General features: G+C 40.0%; 1 protein-coding gene across 1 annotated transcript in view; it reads left to right on the top strand.

The window, feature by feature from the left end:
• The first annotated feature begins 9,122 nt into the window (after positions 1-9,122).
• The window catches only part of TRUB1 (TruB pseudouridine synthase family member 1), a 35,076-nt gene continuing 32,584 nt past the window's right edge, over positions 9,123-11,614 (top strand). Inside the window, exon 1 of the mRNA XM_014849277.3 lies at positions 9,123-9,527. Within this exon, the coding sequence (XP_014704763.1) occupies positions 9,242-9,527 (286 nt within the window). The 5' untranslated portion in view covers positions 9,123-9,241. The remainder of the gene's footprint in view (positions 9,528-11,614) is intronic.

Genomic DNA, 11,614 nt, shown 5'->3' with positions numbered 1-11,614 from the left:
TAATTCTCTTCAGGCAGGTTACAAAGGTGAACTGACAAACTCTGAGGTGGGGAGATGAGGAAAGGGGAGGGCTGGAGAGCTGCTTTCAAAGTCATTTATCAGAAAAGAAAGCATCCCTTCACAAAATGACACCATGTCTAAAAATTCTTGCCTGGCCTCCCAATCTGTCATATGCTGGGGTGTGAACTAACTGTGCCTTCATAGTAATCAGAAAACAGAATTTGTGCACATGAAATATGTAAATATTAGATACATATGTTTAATAAAGCAAGTTGGCTTGTTTTAAACTCTGAAATGAATCAAGGCTGAAATTTCATATATGGATTTGCTCGTTTATTTGATGAATTACACAGACTGGCAGCTTTATGAATACCGTAAGTACCCTGGCTTTCTGATAAAATATTGAATATTCATTTTGTAATATAGATAACCAGATCTCAATATTATTCTAAAAACTGTATATATAGTAGAGAGAGCAAATGTTCCCCCTGGAATAGTTACTTATTATCAAAGATAAATTTGTTGGGTGTGATGGGGTTCAGGACATGCTACCCAAAAATACAGCACCTTAGCATATTGAATATCTTAAGCTGAAGGAATTTGAGAAAACGGCAGAAGCAAGAACTTCACTCTGACCTCCCCACCTTGTTCTTCTTCCCTGAAAGCAAGAGATAAACGTCTCTTGTGAAAGTTCCCCACCTGTACCAGGACGAAGGCAGACATTTGTATCAGCGGAGATGGGGAATTTGGGGCTGAGAAATCTGTACAAACACATCTTGTTAAACTCACCCTTATCTTTCTAGTTACTTCTTCACCATTTACTACCCCTAGTCCAACCCTTTGTCTTGTCAATTCTTCACAAATTTATTGTTTCTTTGTCTAAAAGGCATAAAAGCTTTCTGCCCTGGTCAATTCTTCAGATCTTCATTGTCTTGTGAAGGCTCTCATGTATATGTAAAAATTCAATAAAATTTGTAGGCTTTTTTCTAGTTAATCTGTCTTCATCAGTTTAATTTTCAAATTCAGCCAGAAACCCTAAGAGGATGGAGAAAAACTTTTTCTCCTCCTACAGGTGAGATATAACCTTTAGCAGGATAAGCTAAAATAAGTCAATTCAACCATTGACTGAGGTGTCATGGTCAATTCACAAACCGGATATGAACTTTAGGTTCCCATGTTACAGTTTAAGAAACAGATCAAGGCCCAGCAACACTGAGTATGATCTTAGTTGAACTAAGAGAGAATTATTTTCTTTCCCTTCAGAAATTCTGTGAAGTAGAAGTAAATTTTATTTCTGGGGAGAATGACCAAGGTATTCATGGTTAACTAGTACTTGTGCAAAGTAGGAGACTAGAATAGAAAAAAAGAAAAAAATAACATTTATTGCAGACGTAAGATGTGGGTGCAGGTCAGAACTTCTTCTGAGTTTCCTTTTATAAAGTTAATAGAGTAAGAAATGTATAATATATGTAATTCAATGTTAAACAGTGAAAAGTAATTTTAGGATCTCATACTCAAGCTTTGCTTTTTCTGAAACGTTTTTCCATACCTAAGGCAACCACAAGAATCAAGAAATTTTGGCAGCCAAATCATACCTGCATAATCAAGAAACTTATGCAGATATGCTTTGGCTCCAAAAATGAGAACATATTTTTTATTATCTAACTTGGCCAAAACACTCAGATGTGTTTTTAATTGTGCAGTAGATAACAAATCATAGATTAGCAGGAATGTATCCAAACCTTCTCCAGGCCAAAAAAGAGAAATCGATCTTACATTTAAAAACCTGTAAAATATTTAAAGGGAAGATCATGGTTTTCTAAATTCAATTAAGTGGTAATAGGAAAGGTTGAAGCCTTCAGGAGTTTTGGGATAACAAATGACAGGCGGGTAAAATCTCCTTCCTCTCCTGGCCCTTAGGCATACTCCAGGCTAAATAAGAGGCTTTTCATTCAACCTGGTAATGAGAAACATCTATCACCTCTGTCTCTGAGTCCAGCCTTAAACCCTTCAAGTGGAGGATATTATTAAACGTTTAAAGAAAACCGAAGTCACAGAACTGCCATTTCCCCAGCTTACAATAGCATAGATTAATCAGTGAAGACAATTTGTACGCTATCTTTGGAGTGTGCATATAGAATGGTTTTAAATATTCCAAATCCTCAGAGCCTCTTTAAAGACTGATATTGATAACGTTTTCTCCAAGCTGTTTATAAATGACTTTATTTACAGCAATGGTCAATATCAAAGTTATTTCATATGCCTATCACAGAGCAGAATAAACATTTGTTGTACGAATAAGTGAAGGTTAAATAACATAAAAACAATCAGATCTACTGTGTTACTTTGGCAGCATTAAAGATAACATTCGACCAATCCCAGATAGTCTGTTCTAATTGTGTTAGTAATTTACCTAATATATATCATCAGATCTATTTAGTTTACATTAAACTATAAATATTTATCACATTAATGCCATTTAATAAAAATTTAATATTTATAATTGTATATATTGGTTTAATTTGAGAATTTATTAACTGTCCTTAATGTACCTTGATAGCATTGTGTACATTATAGGGGAATCAATTATTCCTTTGAATAAATATTCTGAGAGCTCAGGAGTAATTACAGGGATCTCTTTATGAAACTAAAAAGCAAAAAATGCCAAACACTCTTATTTTATACATTGTAAAATATCTGTATCATCCCAGATCTTTCTGCATCATGTCCCCTCTTTTCCCTACATCTTTGCGCTTTAAATTTTTCACATTTGTTTAACCTGAATTCCTACATTGGGGGAGGGAGGGCATACCGCTTCTTTTTGCTTATTCCTGTGAAAATGTGCTTTTTTGACAGAGAGGTCATGTGATCCAGCTAATGCATTGGCAGGTGAACTAGCTCTTACTGCCAAATGAGTCAGATGAGATGAGAACATTAATTTATTTGAATGGATATGAGTTGACAATGCCATAAAGCGGTATTGGTATAGCTTAATGGAACAAACTGTCAGGAAAATGTAGGTCAGGTATGGTGCGATTTGGCAAACATCAGAATGTTTCCATGTTCACAAGTGTCTCCCTTTCCTAATCTGGACTGTTGTCTCTTGGATTCCTCTGCTAAAATGCAAATACCCCTAGAGAAATGAACCTTGAACTATTATCAAGTGTTAATAGTAGATTGAAATTGCTAATATTCAAATGTTTTGACCTATACAAGTGGTAGTTTTATTTGATTCAATATCATACCTTCGTAGGGATAGTTCATCAGATTGCCTGGTTATTGAACTGGAGAGAGAGGACAAGAAATCTTTGAGACAGGGAAAGATTTGGAGGATGATGTAATGCCTAGAGTCAGCCATGTTTTCAGGACCTAATAATACCTCCCTCATTCTAGACATAATAATTCTATTATTGCTTCCAAGGTTACATTAGCTGTTCTGGTGGCCATTTTATATTCATATAAAGTTTACGTTGCACTCATGAAAGGCTCAATCGAGACTGAAATCCCGCAATCTTTTTCATTTACGTTGATTCTAAACCATGTTTTCTGACTTGCCTTTGAAAATTGTTTTTTTAGCACCTATATTCTAGGATTTAATGTTTATCTTTGTAAAAATTTATTTAAATTGGGCTTAGCTCTCTAGCCTATCCACACTGGTTAGTGGTTACTGAGTACTGGTTAACATTATGGACTTTGGAGTCAGGAAACCTGGATTCTACTAAATCCAACTGCCACTTATTAGCTAGCTTCAACAAGCTGCTTAATCTTTTTGAATCTCAATTTCCTCATCTTTACATGGCAATAATACTTCTCAGGTTGTTAGATAAGTTACATGTGGGTTCGATAAATTATTGTGCTCATTCCGCACATTCCAAAGAAAAGACTAACCCTTGGCTGGCTTCTTGGAGATAACCTCTGAGCCCTTGGCATATCCTGCCTGATAAGAATGTTTTAGTATGCCTCAGGCCTTGGGCTACACTATATCAGTTAGACAACATAGTTTATGCTAACAAGACGACTTATGGTGAACACCTGTTTTTGTATGCCTGAGGTCCTGGGCCACATGGTATCAGTTTGACTTCTGGGGGCTGGAGACTAAGTAGTTAAAGTCTAGTAAAAGTGTAATAAAGACCCCCAATAAAAACCCTGGATACTAAGGCTCAGGTGAGCTTCCCTGATTGGCAACACTTTACACACATTGTCACATTTCATTGCTGGGAGAACTGAGTAATTTGTCCTTGTAATTCCACTAAGAGGATAACTGGAAGCTTGCACTTGGTTTCTCCTGGTGCCTTCATCCTGTGTATCTTTTCCTTTTGCTTATTTTAATCTGTATCCTTCTGCTGTAATTAACTATAACCATGAGTATTATAGCTTTTCTGAATTCTGAGTCCTGCTAGCGAGTCCAGTCTAAGGTTGCTCTTGGGGACCCTGACACATCCACTTATTCTGTGCTAGCTATATGCCCTTGGTCAAATATCTAACCTCACTTAGTTTCATTTTCCTCATCTATAAATAGGGATAATAATAATATTATAGCTACCATATAGTGAAGTTCTGGTGCCCAGCCTACACTTGATTTTCTCCACATACATAACTTGAGAGTGACTATAGAAATTCCAGGAAAATGTAAAGTGCCAGCACATGGCATATACATATTCAACAAAAGTCAGTTCCTTCAAGTAATCTGTTTCACAAGTTCTCATATCTCCACCCAGCCCCTCCCCCCCACCCCCAAGATATAATTTCTGGACTAGGAGATCTAACCTCAATTAGTACAGAGATGTCCTCTTTCAATCTTTTCCCTCCCCATGGACATCATTCTCCCCCTAACAATTGTTTACTCTTCCCATTTGCATCCAAAAATCATTCTCCTTGATGGAGAAGTCAGGCAAAGTAGGAGCTTTGCTTGGGCTTTGTCATCTTATTGGCCTCAAGCAGTAAATCAATCTCCTTCTTGATCTTCTTTAAAAGTTTATTTTTGTTTTCTTTTAATGTCTCTAGGATATTTTTTTTCTTTCTATTCCCAGATCATTTGGCTTTAGTTTTTCTGGCCTTACTCCTACATGTTTGTGATACTTTCTAGTATCTCTTATTATCTATCCTTCCTTAAAAAAAAATACTTTGCTTAATTAAAAATTTTATTTTATTGCTACTATTTTTTCCTAATTACAAAAGAAATGTATGGTCAAAATTAAAACATTAAAAATATTTATACCTTAGAAAGTAAAATTTTGTTAGAAGTCCACCTCTAAAGAAACCACAATATATTTTATTTAGATACCTTAGTTCACAGCAGAGTTCTGTATGCAACCAATCACTGGTTTCTTTATTTTTATTTTTCTCGAGGAAGATTAGGCCTGAGCTAACATCTGCTGCCAATCTTCCTCTTTTTGCTAAGGAAGACTGACCCTGAGCTAACATCCGTGCCCATCTTCCTCTACCTTATATGTGGGACACCTAGCACAGCATAGCATGCCAAGCGGCGCCATGTCTGCACCCAGGATCCGAACTGGCGAACCTCGGCCACCGAAGCAGAGCATGCCCACTTAACTGCTGTGCCACCAGGCCAGACCCCTGGTTTCTTTAATTATCTTCCACATTAGGATAATTTTCTTTCCTATTAGGATAATTCACAATGGCATAGACAGATTTTTTTGAGAGTTTTCCAGGTTTCTCAAATTTCATACAATGAGACATGCCCATCTTTTCTCTAAACTTTTAAAAAATATGCCTTTCTCAAGTCCATGGTATAGATTTGAGCACCCCCAGCTTTCTCTTCTTTGTTATCAGAACATCTTTCTGTGCTTCAGTTTTAAAACGAAGGACTTGGACTATACGGGCTCTAAGTTCTCATCAAGCACGATTTTCTATGATTCTACCATCTATAGGAAGTTGCATAGATGAGCAACAACTGGAGAATCCTCTGTAAAGAATAGTTTTTGCAGGCATACACGCCTATGGCAAGGATCAGAGAAGTGACCCAGGAATGCAGCCATGGGGGAGCCAGGGACAGATCTGAAATAAAACTGGAAAGTCTTGTTGATTTTTAAGTCTTGTTAATTAACAACCCTTGGAGGCACATGGGTAGTTGAGGGTAGCATAGAAGCTGGTCTAGAAAGTTGGAGTCTTGTTCTATAGCATTAGGTAGTCTTATTCTCTCTTTCCCTCAGTCCCATACCTACAAAATGGAGACAAAAGCATTTGAGGCCACACAAGGTAAGCGACACTTGGAATATACATCTATTATTTTATGTGTTCAGCACTTTTCTGGGAACTGGCAGTAACTCTCCTCTATCTACAGGGTTTCTGCTATAGCTGCCAAGTTTATTCATTCATTTATTCAAGAACTACTTATTGAGTGCTATATCTGACACTATTCCAGGCCCTGGAGGTAACAGCATTGAATAAAACATATAAAAACTCCTCATGGAGCTTACCTTCTGACGGAGGAAATTAAACAAAATAAGTAAATATTTGGTATGTCAGATGAAACGTGCTATGGGGAAAACATCAGGCAGGGACGTGAGTGGGGAAAGTGTTGCGGCTGAGGAATAACGTGAGCAAAGCACTGTATTCTGCAGGTGGCCAGCACCGACTTACTTCATCCAGGATATTTTTGGAATTGGATCAAAACAGGATGGTGTAAACTGAGAATGTGGAATGAGATGTAGAAAAAAAAAGCCTGTTAGAAGCAAAAAAGAAGAATGAAGAAGACACAAGAGCATAGCATAAAAGGAGGATGTGGGGAGAGAGGGAGAGAAGAGAGAATGAGAGAGGAGAGAGAGAATGAGGGAGAACGTCCCCGGTTCTACATAATATTTCAGGATACTTCTCATAAATCCTTTTATCCTTCTAAACTGGTATAAATCATTTTATGTCACACCTAACCAAAGAATCCTAACTCATACATGCATTTAGTAAAATAACCTGTAAATTCAAGGCTCGCCCAATGTGGGAGATGTTGGTTACCTCAGAAAAGCAGAGCTTGGTGCTCCTGATGCCAAGAATACAGATTTGATAGCAGAGTAGAATTCATTTAGCTGTTCCCTGGCATCTGAGAAATAAAATGGGCAAGAAATATCCATTTCTTTGTTTTCTTTAAATCAAATTAACTCTGATTCTGCACTGGGCTTGTGGAAAATTCCAATGGAAGCAGTATTTTTCACCCCTAGTTCTGCCCTTCCTCCACCCCAGAGTCACAACAGAATTAGGGAAGCTTGCTGATGTCTAGACAATTGGGAAAAGGCTCTCTAATCTCCAAGTCATCATTGTTCAAGCCTGCTTTAAACTTTCTCTCAAACTTCCTGGTCCTCTGCTTCTATGTCAAGAAGAGAGCATAGAAATCTTGGTGAGGCTAAAGGATGCTTTGCTCCCTATGGTACAGCCATCCCTTCTGAGTCAGACCACCTTCCTGGAAAAGGGAAAATCTTGGAGTAGGCTCAGGTAGCTACTAATCATGCCAGCTGCCTATCCTTCAGTTTCTTTCTTCTTTTTCTCAAAATAATTCTCTTCTCTTCTGGCCTCCAACACAGCCGCATGCAGAATCTTTTTAGTTAGGTTAGGGTTTTACAATAGGCTACCAGAGTAAGTAACTTCCTTCTAAGAATTTCAGCTTTCCACCCTACAAAAACTCCCCCAGGCAAAGATTTTTTGTTTTTCGCTTTTTTTGTGGTAAAATGTACATAATATAAAACTTCCCATTTTAACCATTTTTAAGTGTACAGTTCTGTGGCATTAGGTACATTCACACTGTTGTGCACCCCAAAGCTTACTGAGAGTCTTGTGATCTGATTGAAATGGGGAAGGGTGAAAATATAGGAAGAGATAAATACTATGTCTAAAACAGTTGTTCTTTCATGCGTTTGTTGAGTGAATAGGAGCAAGTTCACATGGGGTCCCGTAACGTGATTTTTTTTTTTAAAGATTTTTTTTTATTTTTTCCTTTTTCTCCCCAAAGCGCCCCGGTACATAGTTGTATATTCTTCGTTGTGGGTCCTTCTAGTTGTAGCATGTGGGATGCTGCCTCAGCGTGGTCTGATGAGCAGTGCCATGTCCGCGCCCAGGATTCGAACCAACGAAACACTGGGCCGCCTGCAGTGGAGCGCGCGAACTTAACCACTCGGCCACGGAGCCAGCCCCACGTGATTTTGAGCAGCAGCGGCATCATTAGGACGACGAGGAGAGAGGGTGGCTGCAAGGAAACTTGGGGAAACGATGAAGACAAACTTTGTTTCACAAAACTCATAATGCCCTTTAATGTATTTGCAGCAGAAGTAAAATGAAGAATTTTTCTCCACTCTGCCTTGTGCTAGGATCAGAAGAATGTTCCTGAATTTTGTTGGGGAGTGAATAACTTCTAAAGAGAAGGTCTCACATCAAAAGTAAAGTTTAATTTTATTAATTGCAATAATGCCTTTTGACATTTAAGCAATATGTTACTGAGGGATGCAATTCACAGAAGAGTTAGTATTAAAAATCTTATAATTATTAAGAATTACATGTGAGCTGTGGGGGTGGAGGGGTGGACAGGGGTACATGAAGGGAATCAAAACAAGCCTAAGTGATTCAGCAATGACTTGACCTAGACGTTTCTTTTGGGAATTTGAAGAACTCGGATCCATTTATTCATTCCCAAATATTTATTTAAGCGCCTAGTATGTATGAGGCATTGGGATACAGCAGCGGCAAATAGGTTCCTCCCTCTAATAGAGCTTACATTCTGATGTATTTTAATTTTGAACCATGAATCCAAGAGTATAGTAAATTGAAAGAAGCAGTGAATCAAGAGAGCCTTGGTTCTTCACAAGCTGCCACAAAAGTCAGCATTTTAAGGTTTCTATTCTTGGATGCTGGGTTCTCTTAGTTCTGGAAGGGGAGCGGGCAGGTGGGATGTGAAAAGACTTCCCGCCGAAATATACACAGACTTGGTGTTCGGATTCGGCAGTTTATGACTGTAACTCCAAATCACACCTGCACACCGAACTAACCCTCTAACAAGCATTTAGGATTAAAGGAGGAAAACTCCATCAGATCCCTCAGACGGCACAGCCATCTCTGCCTTCACGGGAAGACCATGAACTACAATTCCCACAAGCCCTTGCGACCCCGTCCGGACCTCCGTCGGCATAGCTTTTAAACACATGTGGGAAAGATGGGGGGGAGAGCATGTCGGACGCGCTCCTTGCTGCGTCATTAGCGTGCGACTCCAGGCTACAAAACAGGTCTGGGCTGCAAAAGCATGGCAGCTGCTGAGGCGGCCGTGGTGTCGTCGTCATCTTTGAAAACAGACTCAGCCCCTGTCCCTGAAACTGCAGGAACCGCCGCAGCAACGGCCGCCACTTCGCCAGCGACGGCTGCAGCCGCGGCGGTTGCGGCCGCTGCCAGGACCGGATCGGAAGCCAGGGTCTCCAAGGCCGCTTTGGCTACTAAGCTGCTGTCTCTGAGCGGCGTGTTCGCCGTGCACAAGCCCAAAGGGCCCACCTCAGCCGAGCTGCTGAATCGGCTGAAGGAGAAGCTGCTGGCAGGTACGGCAGCCCGGGTTGGGACCAGGCCGAGGCGGCCGCCGCGAGAGCAGAAGCCGCGGAGAGGGCGCTGGGCTTTTTTGCGCGCTCAGGGTTCAAGAGATGAAGGCAGGGACAGGGATAAGGAGCGCTGAATTAGCTCTGCACAGAAATCCGGAGCATCTCGGGCTTGGACTTGCCCTGACGTGAACTCTGTAGCTTAGTTGGCAGTTGTCGTTCTCAAGGGTGAAAAAAAAACCACCTCAAAACAGAAAACCCATACATACACAAATAAACCTCTCCCTTCGGGCCTGCAGACCCATTTTCTCTAATCTGATGCCTCAGGGGCCTTTTGTTCGGTTCCCATGGATGAACCCCTCCTGAAGGAAGCAATAGCTCTCTGCCCTCAAAGTTGCATTCTTTAAAATAGGTTGATAGTGGACATATTACTTAATTAACCAAGACTTAACGCAGTGGTTTCCACGTAGTGGGCATAAGAATTACTTCGAGTCCCTTGTACAAATGCAGATTCCTAATCCCTATCCTCCTAGAGATTGTGATTCTGAGGGTCTGGGGTATTTTTTAGGAAACTGCATTTTTAAACTGTTGCTCCAGGTGATTCTGGTGTAAGTAGTCTATGGACCACATTTTGAGGAACAGTAGATGTAACTTGGGCACTTCTCTAAGAGCATTCTTTTTGTTTGTTTGGTTCTTCATATACACTGGGAGAATATTAGAAGAGTCTGAACGGTCTCGCAGTTCATCAGCCCAGTAGATGATTTCAGACAGTGTCCTCAAACAACCTTAAATTTGTTGGGTGCCTAAGCCAAATCTGTGCTAGCCTGCAGAGGCAGGGAGAGGAAAGATACTGTCCCTTCTCTTAACCGAGCTCATAGCACAGTAATTTCAGCAGACTTGGGTGATAAAACTATTTAGCTAGTTGTTCAAGGCCCTCCAGAGTTTGGCCTTGGCCTTTCTTTCCGTTAAACCAGTATGGGGACTTTCTTCTTAACATTGTTTAGTATCCCCTGGCAAACTTTACACTTTTTTTTTCTTAAATGCAAATCAAATTATTCTGATTGGAATGTGTTAATTAAAACTGACACAGATTCAGATGTTTATTGGAAATAGGTACAGTCTTGCAGATGTTTAATTCCGGTGTTATACTCATTCTTTTGTTTCACTTTCCTTATACTTTATCACCTATAAGGATGGGTCCTATGGGCATGTTGAAGGGAAGGAATCAAGGGCCCCTGATGCAAGGGCAAGCTTTGTAGTGTCATCGTAGAGTTTTTTCCTTCATAGAATTGCTGTCGTTCAGCTTGATTTGTTAGCTAAACTATGGCTTTTTTGATCCTCAAGGTAATGATTACCATTCTTTCTCTCAGACAGGTTTCTGATAGGATCAAAGCTGTATCCTGGCCTTCTGGTTAGTCTGCCTCCAAGAACCGAAGTTTCTTATAAAACTTGGTTAAAACTCTCAGGGCTGTTGCTGGGCCATCTTCTGGAAGCCCCTCCCTCAGATGTAGACTTTCTCTTTACTCTCCATTTCTTATGTTGCTTGTGATTGGCCTGTTCTGTTTTTACGTTAGCTAGACCAGGGCTTCCCAAATGCCATTCTGATGGGTGTCAGAATCACCTGGGAAGGTTCTTCAAGATACAAGTTTCAAGGCACCGCATTCTAATGCCAGCCACGTGTGACAACCGCTGATTTAGGCCACAGTCAATGGTCATGGCCTCTATCAACATTCCTTGTCTTTCCTTTTATTGATTCATGTCATACTAAAATCCCTGCTCTTTGTTTGGATCTTTCAGGGCCCAAAGCATATCAGAATTTTGTAGCTAGAAAAGCCTTAATAAATATTCATCCGTGAGTGGTTACCAGTGGGGTGAACCAAATTCCAATATAATAGAGTTACCAGTATGTCTTCAGACTTGAAGGAGGTAAATTTGGACACAAAGGAACACAGTAGATTTATGGGCCTTCATACTCCAAAGAGTATCAAGTAGAAAAATACAGAGTTCCCCACAAGGTTTCTGTAAATTCATGGATGAGAGATCCATAATGGGTTGCAAGTGAAAGGCAAAGAGTTGGAAGCCTAGGCCTGGGC

Source organism: Equus asinus, chromosome 2 (genome assembly GCF_041296235.1).
Source record: "Equus asinus isolate D_3611 breed Donkey chromosome 2, EquAss-T2T_v2, whole genome shotgun sequence".
In the NCBI taxonomy this organism is placed as follows: domain Eukaryota; kingdom Metazoa; phylum Chordata; class Mammalia; order Perissodactyla; family Equidae; genus Equus; species Equus asinus.
Note: the sequence above shows the minus strand (reverse complement) of the source record. Positions and strands in the feature narration are given on the sequence as shown.